General features: G+C 57.9%; 1 protein-coding gene across 1 annotated transcript in view; it reads right to left on the bottom strand.

The window, feature by feature from the left end:
• Nucleotides 1-16951, bottom strand: part of LOC311528740 (uncharacterized protein) — a 36635-nt gene extending 19684 nt beyond the window's left edge. Inside the window, exon 1 of the mRNA XM_084644127.1 lies at nucleotides 16194-16951. Within this exon, the coding sequence (XP_084500253.1) occupies nucleotides 16194-16629 (436 nt within the window). The 5' untranslated portion in view covers nucleotides 16630-16951. The remainder of the gene's footprint in view (nucleotides 1-16193) is intronic.
• Nucleotides 16952-17888: the final 937 nt, after the last annotated feature.

Below are 17888 nucleotides of genomic sequence, written 5' to 3'. Positions count from 1 at the left end.
GCTTGATTGCTGTAGCTAACAGAATGTATCACACTAGAGCCGGGCTGGGCCGGGTGGGCTTTGCCCCCAGTGTCAGGGTCAGGACTCTGAGGAGCTGGGGCAGACAACAGAGCTGACGCTGAACCACTTGACCCACTGACCTGGCTATACCGGCCTGGCCCGTCTGCATTGCAGCTGGCTCTTCCGCCCTGAGCACTGCACGATGCTGCCAGCACCACAGACAGCGCTTAATGGCCACCTTCTACACCCTGTCATCTTGGGCCTCTTGCCTTGGCTTTTGCTTCTGGGACCTGGGCTCCCCCGCTGCCTGGTTTCCTTCCTCTCACTTCCCCCCTGGTGGTCTTAGCCGCTGGACCATTCTGGGCAGTTCCCCGAACCCCCACTTACCCCTCGCTATCTCCTCCCGCTTGGCCACATCCCTGTAATTTAACTGCACTGCACCCCTCCCGGACTCCCTGCGGCTCCCGCACTGCCAAGCCTGGCTCTCCCCTGCGTGTCCCACTGGGCCATCGCCATACCAGGCACCGTCCCACCGAGCAGGCTTCTCAGCCAGGTGCCCAGCTCTCCCGTCCCCTCTCCCACATCGCTCCTCCAGGCAGTCTCTCAGACCCACGACTCACAGAGGTTTAAGGCCAGAAGGGGCCATCTAATTCTAGTCTGACCTCCTATAGATCACACCCCGCCCGTCCTGCACTTAACTGAATAACTAAGGCAGCTTCCAGGAAGGCCTCTGGGCTGGCTCTGGAGACCTCAAGAGCTGGAGAAGCCACTGCTGCCCTTGGGAGTTTGTCCCCGTGGCTAATGGCCCACAGAGCTAACAATTCCTATGGGAATGTGTCTGGCTTCAGCTCCCAGCCACTGGCTCTTGCTCTGCGTCTCTCCCCTGCAACAGATTAAAGAGCCCTGTTAGCACCGCCGTGTTCTCCCCGGGAAGGCACCCACACACTGCAATTCACTCGCCTCGCCCTCTGTTTGGGGAGCTGGACAGATCGCACGTCTGACGTCTCCCACTCTAAGGCGTTTTCTCCAGCCCTTGAATCACTCCTGTGGCTCTGTTCTGTCCCGTTCACGTGGGGACCCAGAACCGGCTGCCCTATTCCTGGCGGTCTCACCAGTGCTGTGCACAGAGGTAAAATCACCTGCCTACTTCTACTTCTAGTCCCCTATTTATACACATTAGCCCTTCTGGTCACCGCTCATATTCAGCCGTTTGTCCACGAGGACCCTGTGGCGGGGTGGACACCCGCTCGGGCCCAGAGGGGTTTAAGGCAGCCCTGGGAGAGGGCTGGGGCAGGGGAAGAGCTGGGCTGATTGGCAGAGGAGCCGCAGCTGGGGGTCACGCCCCAAACAGACCCAGCGGGCCTTATCAAAGCCAGGAGCAGAAGAGCACTCTTCTCCAGCGCTGAGAGGCAGGGACCTGGCTGCAGAGACCTGAATAGGGGACCTAGTTTGGAGCAGGGCTGGGGAAAGGCCAAGGGAGCCGGGGAGCTCGGGCCGAGGAAAGCCCCAGGCTGTGGGCCTGGGAAGGTCTATTAGATATGGGGGTTGCAGGGGCAGCCATGGGTAGGCAGAGGCAGCAGGTCTAAACCCAGCCTTGCCTGGGATGAGTGGCTCACACTGCAGTCTGCCCCAAGGCGCGGGGGCTAGCTGGTGGCTGGAAGGAGCTTACGACTGAGGTGAGGTAGGGATGGCGGGGGGGTTCCCCTGGGAGGGGGAGACCCAGAACTGTGGGGTACTGCCAGGGGGCAGCACCCAGTGAAAGGGGCACCGGGGTCCTGGGAGGGACACAAGAGCCAGCAGCAGGGTGAGACACTGGCCTGAAGAGGGCGCTCCGGAGGCTGGTGAGCTAATTCCCTTAGACGACCAGCAGGAGGCACCGCCTGTGAGTCTGCGTCCCGTTACAGACCCCAAAACCCTTTTCAGAATCACTTTTGTCCAGGATCTGGTCCCCCATCCAGTCCTTCATCCTTGGTGCACGACCTTGCATTTGGCTATATTAAAATGCATTTTGTTTGAATGGGCCCAGCTTACCGAACAAGCCGAATCACTCTGTATGACTGCCCTGTCCTCAGTATCATTCCCCACTCTGCTGGTCGGTGTGTCACCTGCAGAGATTTGATATTTTCTTCCAGATCACTGACGACAATCTTGAACAGCATCAGACCTAGAACTGATCCCTGCAGAACCCCACGAGAAACATCCCCATTCAGTGAGGATTCCCCATTCACAACTACCTTAGAGATCTGTCAGTCACCCACTTCTTTGTTGATTTGTGACGGTACTGAGTCAAACACCCGACAGAAGGCTCTGTCTGTTACATCTACACAATCACCTTCATCAACCAAACTTGTAATTGCAAAGAATGAAATCGGGTTTCTTTGAGAAGACCAATTTTCCCCAGCGCCCAGACCTCTCCCAGCCTGGCATCCCCAGCACCCAGACCTCTCCTAGCCCTCCCTCCTCCTGCTCATCCTCACACTGTGGTACTCACTGGAGGGTGGGACTTAGCTGTCTGAAATGACAGTGCATTGGGCTGCCGATGCAAGCCAGAAGCTGCCCCAGGGCACTGTCCTGTCTCTGACCTGCAGAGCTGAAAAGGAACCACTGTCCCCAGCTCCCAGGGTTTAAACCACAATGGGGCCGAAGCGCCACAGATGGATGAGCATCACGCCCACTTCCAAGCCGCCGCCCAGAGTGTAAAAGGGACAGGCCAGCGAGTGTTAACTGCCAGGATCTGGCTTGAATCCAAACCAGGGGGAGTGCTGGGCGCTGGTGCTCTGTTGGCCTGGGCAGGCAGAACTTGGGCACTGACCAAGACCAGGGTCCAGGCACATAGGAGGAGACAGAGCATCCCGTTTACATGGACACAACAGATGCAGGGAGGACGGGTCATTGTCCCCACTGTACAGCTGGGGACCTGGAGCCCAGCGAGGCCGAGTGACTTTCCCAGGGTCACACGGGAGCAGGTGACTGATCTGAACCTAGATCCCCTAGTCCAAGTCCAGTGCATCATCCTTGCTCTGGGAATCCCCTGTCTGTTTATCCCATCCTGCCGCTGATGGAGCAGGAGGGGCCTGCCCTGCAGTAGGAACCCCGGATTTCTTTCAGCTGGGTCAGGGGGGCTCTGACCCTAGAACGACACCCTCCCCCCACAGAAGTGTGACAGCCCTGTGCCTTCCCAGCTGCTCCCTTTGCAGGAGCTCAGCAGGCAGAGGCGGATGGCCGGCCTCTCTCCTGTCCAAGGTCTCGCTGACTCCAGCCAGGCACCGGTTGCCCCAGTGGGAAAGCCGAGAATGATTCACTCTTGCAAAGAGCTTTCACACGCTCACCCGCCCGGGGACATAGATCAAGTCTCTCAATGCCCATAAATCTCCAGCTTGGCAGCTCTCTGCATAGGGCCTCACCGGCCTGCCTCGCACTTCCTTACTGCTGACAGGGGGCACAGAAATCAGCCTCCCCCGCGAATCTGAACACACCCCGGCTTCCTGCGCCAGCCGCCCCTTCACACGTGGCCCAGCGGGTCCCCAGCCAACACCAGCTAAGAAATTCCTACGGCTTGAGGAGAAACGCAGCCATGGCAGAGACTCCCCTCCCTTTGGCTCCGCTGGGCCCCGGCTCACGCCTGCCTGGTCTGGATCCCTCCTGTCTCGATGTGTGACAGAGCAACCGCACTAGCCTGTGTGGTAAAAGGCTTCTATGTCCAGTCCCTGGGAAGGATCAGCCCCAACGGCTGGAAGCAGCAAAGGCAACGTGATCTCTCCTGGCTCGGGAAGCAGAAGAGAGGCCCCCTCCCACAGATTCCCTGAGCTGCCTCAGGGCCAGACACCAAGCCCAGTGCCCAGGCTTGGATGGCTCAGGAGGCCAGAGCCTTCCTGCTCCACGCTACCTGGCTGGACGCAGTCTAGGCTGGCTTTGAGGGGCAGCTGTCGCCCCCCAAGCCAGGATGTTCTGCTAAAACTTCAGGGAACCCCAAAAGAATTCCTCCCCTCAGCTTGTGCTGAGCTCTAGGTCCTGGGGGGGCCGTGGAGAGGCAGGAGGGGAGAGGGGAATCGGATCATTTGTTTTCGCACTCAGATAAAACAATTTCCGGGTGAGCCTGGGAGAGTCGCTGCCCCTGTCTGGGCCTCAGTTTCCCCCACCTGTGTCATGGGGATGAAGAGACTGACCCCCCTCCCCTGGGTGGGTGATGATATATTCATTAGTGAGGGAAGGTCAACCTGTGCAGAGGGCCAGAGCAAAGCTTAGGGTGAGTTTTGCCCAGGAAGTGACAACCAGGGGGTACCAGGGTGAGTGCCACCGAGAGGAAGGATGATCCAGTGGTGAGGGCGCTAGCCTGCGACTCTGCTCTGCCACAAATGCCTGGGTGACCGCGGGCAAGTCCCTTAATATCTGAGCGCCTGAGTTCTCCAGCTGTTCAATGGGGGAATAGCCCTGCCCTGCCCCACAGGGGTGTTGTGGGACTGCATCCACCAAAGCTCGTGAGGGGCTCAGATGCTTTCTGGGGGGGTGGGGCAGATAAAGACCTTTCCTCGGTAGCAGCGTTTCCCTGATGAAGTGAATTTTGCTCACACAAATTATTCAGAAGGGGGAGCTCGATGTCAGGTGGTGCACAGGTGTGTCTGTGCGTGTGTGTCTGTGCGCACGTGTGTGCCTGGTGTGACAAAGTTCCTCCTCTACCTCGGTGGGTCTTGCGCTTATTGGCGGATTTGCTCACCTTGGAGCTTCACAGCAGCCCTCAGCTCGGCCGTTTTCATGAACCCACAGTCCAGGTCGACTCCTCCTGTGTCTGACCAGGAGTTGGGAGGATTTGGGGGGAACCCAGGCCCGCCCTCTACTCTGGGTCCCAGCCCAGGGCCCTGTGGAATGCAGCTGTCTAGACTGCCTCCTGGAACAGCTGTGTGACAGCTACAACTCCCTGGGCTACTTCCCCATGGCCTCCTCCCAGCCCCTTCCTTATCCTCACCACAGGACCTTCCTCCTGGTGTCTGATAATGCTTGTACACCTCAGTCCTCCAGCAGTCCGCATTCTCACTCTCAGCTCCTAGCACCTCTTGCTCCCAGCTCCTCACATGCGCACCACAAACTGAAGTGAGCTCCTTTTTAAAACCCAGGTTTTTAAACCCTGATTAGCCTGCCTTAATCGATTCGAACAGGTTCTTGATTGGCTGCAGGTGTTCTAATCAGCCTGTCTGTCTTAATTGTCTCTAGAAGGTTCCTGATTGTTCTGGAACCTTCCCTGTTACCTTACCCAGGGAAAAGGGACCTACTTAGCCTGGGGCTAATATATCTGCCTTCTATTACTCTCCTGTAGCCATCTGACCCAACCCTGTCACATATCACCCCCCTCTGCTCAACACTACGGGGTTGGGCAACTTGGGACGTCAGGCAGTGTACTCATGACAAGCCATCTGCATTGCCATGGTGACTTCCATCCCGGTGTTGTATGGTGAATTGGAAACGTTGTAGGGACAGGAACCATCTGGTCACCCTTGCTTTCTTCTCTTTATTTCACTGCATCCACTGGAGGGGTGCATGGTCGGTCACAAAAGTAAACCGTCGACCCAGAAGGTAATAACGTAGTGTTTCCATGGCCCATTTCACAGCTAGGCACTCTCTTTCAACCACGGCATACTTCTGCTCTCTCGGGAGGAGTTTCCTGCTGCGGTAGAGGATTGGGTGTTCTTCATCTCTGACCATCTGCAATAGGACAGCTCCCAATCCCACTGCTGACACCAGTTGTGACAAAGTTCCTCCTCTACCTTGGTGGGTCTTGCGCTTATTGGTGGATTTGCTCACCTTGGAGCTTCACGGCAGCCCTCAGCTTGGCCGTTTTCATGAACCCACAGTCCAGGTCGACTCCTCCTGTGTCTGACCAGGAGTTGGGAGGATTTGGGGGGAACCCGGGCCCACCCTCTACTCTGGGTTCCAGCTCAGGGCCCTGTGGAATGCAGCTGTCTAGACTGCCTCCTGGAACAGCTGGGCGACAGCTACAACTCCCTGGGCTACTTCCCCATGGCCTCCTCCCAACACCTTCTTTATCCTCACCACAGGACCTTCCTCCTGGTGTCTGATAATGCTTGTACACCTCAGTCCTCCAACAGTCCACGTTCTCACTCTCAGCTCCTAGCACCTCTTGCTCCCAGCTCCTCACACACACACCACAAACTAAAGTGAGCTCCTTTTTAAATCCAGGTGCCCTGATTAGCCTGCCTTAATTGATTCTAGCGGCTTCTTGATTGGCTGCAGGTGTTCTAATCAGCCTGTCTGTCTTAATTCTCTCTTGAAGGTTCCTGATTGTTCTGGAACCTTCCCTGTTACCTTACCCAGGGAAAAGGGACCTACTTAACCTGGAGCTAATATATCTGCCTTCTATTACTCTCCTGTAGCCATCCGGCCCGACCCTGTCGCACTGTGTGTGTGCACACGTGTGTGTCTGTGCGTCTGTGCATGCATGTGTATGCCTGTGTGTGCATGCATGTGTGTGTTTGTGCACGCATGCACATGTGTCTGTGTGTGCGTGTGCATGTGTATGTGCATCTGTGTTGACGTGTGTGTGCGTCTGGGTGTGGGTACATGTGAGTGTGTGTGTGTGTGTGTGTTGACGTGTGTGCGCATCTGTGTGTGGGTACATGTATGAGTGTGTGTGTGTGTGTGAGTGTGTGTGTGTGTGCTCTACACCAGGATTAAAAACACCCGACTCCCAAATCCATCTGGTGCCCTTGTTATTTATTCCTGTTATTAATTAGGGCGGCAGCCAGGAATGCCATTCACGGATGGGGCCCTCTTGTGCTGGGAGCCGTACAAAGGAGTCACCAGGAGGATAAGCCCTGCCCCAGAGAGCTTACAACCTACACATCAGACAGGGTGTGACAGGTGGAACTTGCTCCTCCAAAAGATTTTCAGGAGCTGTGGGAATTTTGTGGCTGTGGCAGATCCAGGGGGGCCCAGGCTGCATGGCCCCAAATCTCCTTTCAGTTTGCTGGAAGAAGCTGCCCCTGCAGCCCAAGGGCAGCAGTAAATGTGGCTCTGGCACTGGGGAGAGAGGCAAGGGGTGCAGTGACTGGGCTGTATTTGGGGAAGCATCTGCCTGAGCTCCCCCCTGCACCCGCTCCCCAAATCTCACTGGTCTACGGCCCTCCTGCACCAGATTGTCAGCCACCCTAGGGAGTGAGGAGCCATTGAACATTGGAGCAGAGGGGTTGCCAGTCTGGGTCGGCCCAGGAGTCCATCTAGCCCAGTATCCGGTCTCTGACCATTTCCTGTGCTAGCTGCATCAGAGGAAGGTGCAAGGAATCCGCTATCTAGAATAACCGACCGATAGGGGAAATTTGTTCCTAACCCCGGTCACTAGAGATTGGCAGAAGCCCTGCAGCAGGAGATTTTATAGCCCCCACATGCTTATTGTGTCTAAGGTACCTGTAGCTTGTTCATATCCTTGTCTGCAGGCTTTTTAAAATCCTGCTAAGCTCTTGGCCTCTGCATCATGTGGCAATGAGTTCCACAGGTTAATTATGCATTGTGTATAAATAGTGAGCCTGATTTGTCTCCTGATTTACACAGGCATCAGCCAAAATAACTGCACTGAAGTTAAAGCTCTGGGATGAACCATCCAGTCCTGGTGACTTGTTGCAGGGAGAATTATCATGATGTTCCAGGCCTTCCTCTTCTAACCCTTCAGTCTCTGACTCCCCTCACCTCTCTTACCTGGAAAGTAGGTATTTTCCCCAACTCTTCTGTGCTGGAGACTGATATAAAGGGATCATTTAGCTTCTCTCCAATGTGCTAATCCGCTCTGACTGCTCCCTTTGCCCCAGCTGGACTCACGGACACTCGCCGGCTTCAGCTTCTGCTCTCCCCACAGCATTTATTTGTTTTTCTGTCTCTGGCGATTTGCTCTTCAAATTCTACCGTTCCCCAAATCGCTCACGCTCATTTTACTGGTCCCCACTCAGGCTTGTTTCGGTGGGCCTAGGGCCGCAGCTCCAGCAACCTCTTCACTTTGCGGGTTAGCCACAGTGGTTGTTTCTCCTCCCTGCTTTCTGTTTGCATTTCTGGGTGTGGGTGGCTTCTGGGGCTCCAGTGCGTCCTGCTGCGTAAGGAGCCCCCATGGGGAGGGCCAGGATTTTAATGCGAGGCTCCGGGGTTCGTTCTTTCGAACAAGCTTCCGCAGATGTTTTTAATCCTCTTTCCTGAACATCAGCATCAGAGGGTTAATTTGTGAGGCTGTTCTTCCCCCAAGGATGCTGAACGTAATTACACTGTGGCCCCTGCCACGGAGTGACTCAGCTGAAGGACACACAGCAGACTCCTAGCCCTACCTTTGCTTATATTTGGACCAACCTCCCATGGACTCTGGTACACTTTGCCCCAGTACAATGAAGAGCTTCAGAATCTGGCCCCTGGGTGTTGCTTAGGACCCAGTCCAGACCAGTCTCTTCGCTCATTACTGCAGACTCAGCTGTCCTGAGAAGATACCATTTACGGTGGCAAGAGATTGCCGCTTCTGGCTGCATCCTGCTGGGACATATGCCAGTTCGGAGCTGGAGTTATTCCTGCTTCAGCAGCTTTGGTGGCCTCTCCATGTTTCTTCATCGCTGTCTTGGTCAGGTGCCCACCACCGGTGGGACCTGCCCCAATTATGGGCCCGATCCTGCAATCACTTTGGTTCACAAATAACTTTATTCCCACGTGGAGTTCCGATGGGCCCAGTCCATTCCTGCCGGGGGCGTCCTGCGATGCTTGGAGCGTGGGCCTTATCTAGTTTCCCAGTCTCAGGCCAGTGTAGGAATAATGCAGCACTGGGCCAGCCCCATAGACTTCAGTTCAGCTACTCATGGGAGTAAAGCCATGTCTTTGCAAGGCCGTTGGCATTTGTCTGATCTGGGATTTGCCTCCTTGCCTGCATGTCTCTGGGGACAATCAGATTCCCAGTGTCTGGGGTCAGTATAGCCCAGGAGTTCTCAAACTGTGGGTCGGGACCCCATTTTAATGGGGTCGCCAAAGCTGGCATTGGTCCTGGGACCCAGCAAGTCTGAAGCCAAAGCCCCATCACCCAGGGATAAAATTACATACCCCTGCCCAGAGCAGAAGCCCTTGGGCTTCAGCTTTGCCCCCCCCCCCCCCCCCCGCCCAGGAAAGCAGGGCTCGGTGGGGCTTGGTCTTCAGTCCCCGCTCCTGGGGTCGTGCAGTAATGTTTGTTGTCAGAAGGGGGTCGCAATGAAATGAAGCTTGAGAACTGCTGGTCTAGCATTTGGGAGTCCAGTTCTTCCAGGCAACAGGTGCAATATTAATAACAGACCGAAAGCAGACAGGCACCGAGCGGTGACTATGCCCCGTCTTGCAGGTGTTCAGATTCTGCCCAGTAAATGTGATTAGAAGAGTGAAATTCACCCCTTTTACCACAAGGCCGAGACACGCTGTAGCCCCGCTTTGGCCCCTGGGGCTCAAGGGGCATCTCACCCTCAGGTCAGCCTTCAGCAAAGGGGCAAATTCCACCTGGGAGTGAATATATTCATATTTAGTCCCATGAAGTATGAAAATGCAGCCAGTTAACACCTGATGCTTTGTAAATGCAACACTAAGTACAAGCTGTAAATGTATCTGTCTCCCTCACCTCCACCCCACCTCTGCACCGGGAGGAGAGAGAAAACATTCCATAGGAAGGTGCCTATCCCCAGAAAATGGCCCCACTGGCTGTCTTGGACCCGATCACTAGGTGTTTAATTTCAGGAGATGGGCGATAATGGGCTTTTCCTTTTAACTTTCTACACCATTACTCATCCAGCTGGGCTTTTAATTAACCAGATTGCCTGGCTGTATTTTTTTAAATGGGCTTTGAAGTTATTAAATCATGAAATTTACATAATAAATCCATGCTTTTCATAGCCAATTCATCAAAGGATCGGGCTTCATTTTAAAGATTCAGGATCTAATCCCTGCAGTCTTTGCACAAGCAGGATTTCCACTGACTTCAACGGGAGGTACAAGGGCAAGGACAGACCTGGGATACAGATATATAAATATATATTCCTATCAACTAGAGTGAAAACTCAGGACAGAATAAGGTTCCAACACCTCAGGCCTGCAGTACTTGTGTGTTGGCTAACACGCTTGTAAAGTATGTTCCCAGTCCCATTCCTGACTGGTCCACTCGAGGACAACAGCCTACTACTGAGGCATGTTAATAGAGTTACACTAGAGTAATATGATGGAATTGGAAAAGGTTCAGAAAAGGGCAACAAAAATTATTAGGGGTATGGAACGGCTTCCCTTTGAGGAGAGATGAATAAGACTGGAACTTTGTGGCTTGGAAAAGAGATAACTCAGGGGGGATATGATCATGAGTGGTGTGGAGAAAGTAAATAAGGAAGTGTTATTTACTCCTTTTCATAACATAAGAACTAGGGATCACCAAATTAAATTAACAGGCAGCAGGTTTAAAACAAACAAAAGGAAGTATTTTTTCACACAGCGCACAGTCAACCTGTAGAACTCCTTGCCAGAGGATGTTGTGAAGGCCAAGACTAGAACAGGGTTCAAAAAAGAACTAGTTAAGTTCATGGAGGATAGGTCCATCAGTGGCTATTAGCCAGGATGGGCAGGGATGGTGTCCCTAGCCTCTGTTTGCCAGAAGCTGGGAATGGGCGAGGGGAAGGATCACTGGATGATTCCCTGTTCTCTCCATTCCCTCTGGGGCACCTGGCCCAGGCCACTGTCGGCAGACAGGACACTGAAGGACCTGACTTCTGAAGGACCTGACTTCAAACCTGCTAATGACCCATTGAGGGGAGCAGTCATCGCAAATAAATAAAGGCAAATTACAATTCTGTTATTGTCACAACTAGAGCAGAGCAGAGCAAACTGCGGAAGAAACGACCAATATTTGTTTGAATTTCAATTTTTTCCCTGCAAATATCCACAAAATGGAGAGTCACTGGCACAGAAACTTGTGAATGGTGACATGTGAGTTTGAACATTCCTCAGAAGCACAATTCAAACTGTACATTCAACTGGACCATCCTCCGTCCACACTGGCCTGGTTGGCTCTGCGAGCCACGCAGACCGGGACCAGAACAGCCAAGCAGGACCCGGGTAACCCATGGGAAGAATTCCCTGGTCTGCAGAGCCAGGGTCACTGGCTGGGGCTATTTACGGAATTGCCCCTCATGAATCAATCCCAACAACCTTCTGGCTGGTCACGGAGAAGAGGAACGGCTCTGTTCTGACTCACTCACTGTGACTTCCGTGCTCAGCTGCGCCCAGGCCTCAAGGGTGACCCACCAGCCATGGGGTGAAATGTCTCCGTCTGTGCTCCGCACATGGTCAGCCCAGTGCCCTTGCTCCTGCTCCAACTGAAGCCCAGGGCAAAAGTCCCCTTGCAGCCCTCAGCCCCTCCCTGGGCAAAACCTCCACACAAGTCAAGGAGCAATTTGCCTGAGGAGCCAGCCCCCCTAACAAACTCTCCAGCGTTCCCGCGGCCGGGTATGGTGCTCTAGGAACCAGGGATGGGCGCCGTGGACACAGGTCTAATGATCAGCATTGTCAGCCTGGTCTCTGAGGCCCCTGTCAGTCCCCTGCAAGCCACCCAAAATCTGCCAACAAAGTCACCGTGGCGGCCTGTCACCACAAGGGCCTTGTCAGGCTCTGTCAATAGGCCCCAGCTCCCCTGGCCGCCCGCAGCAAGTGGGCAGGCCCCGCACTCCCCTGCAAGGCTGAGCCCTGACTGCGTGAGCAGCTCTCCTGGTGCCAACCGCTCCTCTTCCCAGCCTCCCTCCCCTACCCCCTGCGCGGCTCCCGCGGGCAGAGGATCAGCAGGAAGTTTCCGGGCCATCACGCCCCTGCCCGGGCTGGGCTGGGTGAGAAAGGGGCAGTGGTGCCTTCAATCCCGCTCAGGACACCCCCCGCTGCCCGGGCACCCCACCTGATTTAAATCCCGCCTGTGGCAAGTGAACTGAAATTGACCAAATGAAACTCAGCTGATTTCAGAGATTTAAACCAGGAAGTGCCTCCCTGTTAGGGGGTCGGACAGGCGTGGTCAGCTCTGGGGACCAGCCCAGCTTCTCCCATATAGGCCGCCCGCAGCGCTTTGGGCTGAGCCTGCAGCTAGGCCCAGGGCCCTGCCGCCCCTTCGCACAGGGGCCGATTTCACCAGGACCCAGCCTGTTTGCGCCTCAGAAAGTCTCCAGACCTGGCCTGGAACATTCTGGTTGCTCTCTCCCCACAGCGTGGGGCTGAGCCCTCCCGAGGCAGCTGGGGCAGGACAGAGCTTCACCGGGAGAAAGCTCCCCCCACCCTGAGTCTCCCCGCTTGGGATTCACTGACAGCTTTTAACTGGAGACTGGCTGGGTAAAAGCTCTGCTCTGGGGATGGGGGCGGGCGGTTCTCTGGCCTGCCCTGTACAGGAGGTTGGAGACGATTCCTCCTGGTCTTGGCATTGCTGGCCTGTCCGCAGCTCAGGGGCTGGCATCCCGCGTGTTTAAAGCACAAACCTTCAGTAACCCCCCCGCCCCCCTTTCATTGTCTAGAAGCTCCCCCAGCCGCCCCTTTCGGCCCACACGGCTCGCAGCGCTTCCGCAGGAGCGTCCCAGCTTGCCCGGGGTCCAGAGGTTGTGAAAGGAACCGGTCTGACCCGCTCCCTGCTCGCTCCGCCGCCCGGTTAATGATTAAGGCGCGGAGGCAGGAGGGTTCCCGGGCGGTTCTCACCCTGCCCCAGGCGATGGAAAGTGTCTCCCCCGCTCCAGCGCGACCCGTCGCCGGCCGCGCCAGAGCGAGCGCAAGGGAAACTGAAAGCAGGCTCCGGGCTGGAGAAAGACCCACACTGCGTCTCGGGCCCCGCTCCGCTCCGGGTTCAGACACGCTGGGTCGGCAGCCTTTTCACACCTGTTCCCAGGGGCCCAACCCCGGGAGGGAAACACTGGGCCACGCTGCGCTGAGACCCGGGCTCGGGCTCCTGGGGTCGCCGCTAGTCCCGAGGGGAGCAAAGGAAACGGAACCCCCCACGGTGGCTCTCAATGTGAACGGCCCCAGATGCGCTGCCCCGGGGGGCTGGGCCCCCCTGCGGGGTGCTAGAGCGGGGGGGTGGGGGGCGTTTTCCCGCAGGTTCAGGCTGGCTCCCTGCGGGGAGCCCAGGTCTGAACCATGCTGCGGACAACCAGCCCCGTCCCTCCTCCGTGGGCGGGTCGGTGCTGGCCCTGCAGACCCCTGGGGTGGGGGGCAGATCGCGATCGCTGGGGACTGCTCCCTCCGCCCCTCACTCCTGAGCCCGGGCGCTTTTGATCGCCACGAACCGACCTACCCACATACCCGTGAAATCCGGGATTTGGCTGCGGGTGAAACCTGCGTCAGGGAGTGGCAGAGAGACCCGCGCACCCAATAACCCCGAGGTGGCCGGGCCCGTTCACACTGGGACCAGGAGCAAAGCCCCGGAGCAGGGGGAGGAATTGGCAAGGCGTGTGACGGCCGGCAGTGCTGCGCTGGGCAGAAGCTGGGGGGGACGGGACGCACCGAGATCATTAACAGTTCGCTTCGAGTTTGGGGGGCTGTGGTCGGTTGACCGCGCCAGGGACCGGCTAAGGAGCGAGGCTGGAAAGTGGGTTCACAGTAGATAAGGTTTTGGGGGAGCGGAAGCCCCCTAATTTCCCGCCGCTTCCTCCTGAAAAGCTTTGCTCTAATGAGAAAGGAAAGCCCGGACTTTCGGTCTTGGAGCCTGGCGGGGGCAGATGCTGAAGCCAAGGCAGGGTCCCAGCTAGGCTGCCAGGCCCCTGGTCCAGTGGCGCGGTGCGGCGCAGGTCGCTATTATTGCGCAGTAACGCAGGGATCGAAAAGTCCCGTGCGGGGAGCCTCGCGGGTCTCTTCCCGCTCCTGCCTTGTGTTGGAGCAGCAAGACCCCCGGGAGCCCAGAGCCGGCGGGTCTTCGCCACCCATCCCGACGGTCGTTTCAGTCTTTACGCGGGGTCAATACATTCGTTGGGCGCGATTTAGCTTCCCCCAGGGGCACAGAACTGCCGGGCTGGGGGCCTCGGCACGGGGCATTTCGCCTGGAGCTGCCTGGCCCAGGACCGGGACCCAGGGAGCGAGGGAAAATGAGGAATCGCAGAACCCGCTCCCGCCCCCAAGCGCCCCGCCCTGCGGGACTCGGGGACCCCGCCCGGGAGCGGGTTGTGTCCTGGGGCCGCAGGGTTTCCGAGGGCTCTGCCCGCAAGGTCCCGGCCAGGTTTGTTGCGGGTTTCGCTGTCAAACGCACGCGCCGCCCTGTGCAGATTTTGACCCCCCGGGGCCCCATTTCCCCGCCTGGGGCTCGGTGACCGGGAACCCAGTCCCGGCCCGGCCCCAGCCCGCAGGCCGGGGCCCCGCGGCGGCCGGGGCAATTCGCTGGTTGCAAGAAAAGGCCGCTCCCGGCAGGAGAAACCTGGTGGCTGAGGCGCAAACCCGCGGGCGCGATTTCCCAGCGGGACCCGTTCCCTGCCCGATCCCCTGAGCGCGGGTGGCCGCCCGCCCGCCGGGGCCTCTGGCCGTCCCAGCTTCTGCTGCTCGCCCGTTTCGCGGGGATTTCCATTTCCAGTTTTTGTAATTTCCGTTTAATTCTATTGGACCCAAACGCTTTGAAAATGTGCGGGCCGCAGCTGGCAAGGCAAAGGCCCGGTGCCCCCCGAACCCCTCGGTCCGTCTAAACGTCATTCCTCGGTCATTCTGCCGGCCTTGTGAGACCATTGCCGCTAGACAGAGAGGGGGGTGCATGGGGATAGATAGATAGATAGATAGATAGATAGATAGATGGGGTGGATGGGGATAGATAGATAGATAGATAGATAGATAGATAGATAGATAGATAGATAGATAGATAGATAGATAGATAGATAGAGGGGGTGGATGGGGATAGATAGATAGATAGATAGATAGATAGATAGATAGAGGGGGTGGATGGGGATAGATAGATAGATAGATAGATAGATAGATAGATAGATAGATAGATAGATAGATAGATAGATAGATAGATAGATAGATAGATAGAGGGGGTGGATGGGGATAGATAGATAGATAGATAGATAGATAGATAGATAGATAGATAGATAGATAGATAGATAGATAGAGGGGGTGGATGAGGATAGATAGATAGATAGATAGATAGATAGATAGATAGATAGATAGATAGATAGATAGATAGATAGATAGATAGATAGATAGATAGATAGATAGATGGGTGTATGGGGATAGATAGATAGATAGAGGGGGTGGATGGGGATAGATAGATAGATAGATAGATAGATAGATAGATAGATAGATAGATAGATAGATAGATAGAGTCCGATCTTTACACTCTAATCTCTCTGTCCCCACACCCCCTGTCTGTCTCTCGGCAAGGATCCCCTACTCCGGCAGAAGGAGGGAGGAATGGAAGTGGCAGGACCGGCTCACAAGGCGGCCCTCTGCGGTGTTGTGGCCCTGTGGACCCCGGGAGAGCAGAGAGACCAGGGCGGGGCTGTGATAGTTTTGGGCCCAGCTCCTGAGCGTGCGGACCGGGCTGTGGAGCCGCAGGGGACCCGCAGAAGGCGCCCCGAGGCTGACCCCAGGGAAGTGGGCCCGATGAGGAGAAGGCTGCACCCAGCCGCGGCCCACTGCGCTCTGGGATCGTGCCCTGCTCCGCTGCGGGCTCTGTTGTGATCCGAAAGCAAAATCCCGACCCCCCCAGCAGCCCCCTTCGAGTGCCCTGAGGCCGAGGGGTCTGGGCCCTGCCTGTGACTCGGGACTGGCCAGGCTCTGGGTGCGCGGGGCGGGCCGTGTCTCCAGCCGACCCTGCGGCATCCGGGACCCCTCGGGGAGGGAGGCGAGCCGGGGGATATCAGCGGGCAATGGGGGGACCCATCGGAGAGAGACATTTCCTCCGCGCCCTGGGCAGCGCGTTTGGCAGCTGGCGGTGGCCAGGCTTTACTCCGGTTTCCCCAAGTGGGATTCCCCACTTCCTACCTCTTCCTTCTGCCTAAAATCCCCCCCTGAACCCGCCTGGCTCCCAGCCTCTGCCCCGCAGCGAATGCGAGCCGGGGAGCCCGGAGCTGGCACACGAGAGGGGGGCTCTTTCCCAAGGGGATGCGGCCGCCCCGGGGAAGAGTCCCCGGGAGTTCCCTCCCTCTAGGGAAGTTACTGGTCGCTGCGCCCTGGGCCCCCGGTCTCCTGCCCCCTTGAGAGCTGTTACTCACCGTGGAAGTCTGAGAGCCGGGGGACCATCATTCCAGCGCGGATCCAGTGCTCCAGCGGGAACGATCCAGCCACTGCCGCGGCCTTCAGGTGCTCCGGGCCGGGCTGAGGCAGGTGGGCGAAGCCGGGATAAGGGAAAGCAGGGTGCTGGCCCCCCAGGGCCCCGATCGAGTACAGGGGGGACGGGTACATGGCCGGCAGGGCGCTCAGTCCGGGAGGGGGCAGATGCAACAAGCCAGGCTTGGGGATGAATCCCGGGGCAGGCAGGGGGGCCGTGCCCTGGGGCGCACGGGGAGACGGCGTCTCTGTGCGGGCACAGGAGCCGGGGCTCCCCGCCGAGCTCTCGGGGCTCAGCCCCTGCGGGGAGGCGCTCGGAACGGGCCGGGGGGGCTCCTCAGCCAAGAGGGCGTCGATCCGAAAGTTCTTGGACTTCTCCATGGGGGCTGCACGGCCCGGCCCCCTGCGGACCCAGCGCCCTCGGGAGAGACGCGGGGGGCCCCTAGGCCACCCCAAGCCCCGCAGACTCGCTGCTCCCCGGAGGCAGGAGCTCCCCGCTGCGGCGTCACTCCTCACGGGACCGTCCGCAGCCTCCTCCCAGGGCAATCCCTGCTTCTTCTCCAGGGGGCCGCCCGGGTCCCTTCACCAGGGCTCCCAGCCCCAGGGCGCCTTCACCCCCAGCCTGAGCGCACCTGCAGCGGTTCCGGCCGGGATGGGGGTCCTGGTGCTAGAAAGTTTCGCCGCTCGAGCGACTGGTGGCTTCTTTGCAGGCACCTCCCTCTCTCCTCCTCCTCCTCCTGCTCTGGCTCCTTTCCCCCCCACCGCTCCCCGCCCGGCCTCTGGACAGCCTCCCCCCGCCCCTGGACAGCCTTCCCCCCTCCCCGCCTCTGGACAGCCCCCCTCCTCCCCCCCCCCGGCCTCTGGACAGCCCCCCCCCGGCCTCTGGACAGCCTTCCCCCCCTCCCCGCCTCTGGACAGCCCCCCCCCGCTCCCCCCCCGGCCTCTGGACAGCCTCCCCCCCCCGCCCCTGGACAGCCTTCCCCCGCTCCCCGCCTCTGGACAGCCCCCCTCCTCCCCCCGGCCTCTGGACAGCCTCCCCCCCCGCCTCTGGACAGCCCCCCCCGCTCCCCCCCGGCCTCTGGACAGCCCCCCCCCGCCTCGACACAGGGTGCCTTGGGTTCATCTCCCCTCCACCTGCCCCTTTGCTCCCGGGTCTTCATTGGCTCCCACCGCCCCCCGCAGCCCCTCTGCTGCCCCCGGGCTTTGGACTCCTCCCTAGGTGGGATCCGGAGGGCGAGGCTGGGAGACCAAGGGCGGGGGGGACTCGGGGCCTGAGCACAGGCCCGTTACACCAATGCCCGTCTCCCCAGGACTGCAGGGCCCCGGGGCTGGCGTGTGCGGTGCCTTTGGCTGGTGGTTGTCGGACCCGAGGTGGCGGCCGCCCGGGAAGAGACCGTAGCCAGCACGACACGGGGAACGTCAAACACAAAACGAATTCTGCGAATTTTCAGTCCGAATCTCGATGAAATTTCAACACGAATTTAAACACCCAGGCGGCCAACGGGAACCGGCGAGATCCGAGGAACAGACTCGCCAGTAACTCGAGGGCGCTTAAGTAATTGTTACTATGGGGGGGGGCTCCTTAGCTCTGAATTGCGTGGCAAAGAGAGACCCAAAATATGTTGCTAACTGTAAAACAC

Source organism: Lepidochelys olivacea (genome assembly GCF_965140295.1).
Source record: "Lepidochelys olivacea isolate rLepOli2 genome assembly, chromosome: 11".
NCBI classification, from domain to species: Eukaryota; Metazoa; Chordata; order Testudines; family Cheloniidae; genus Lepidochelys; species Lepidochelys olivacea.
The sequence above is the reverse complement of the archived record's forward strand: the minus strand, read 5'-3'. Positions and strand labels throughout refer to the sequence as shown.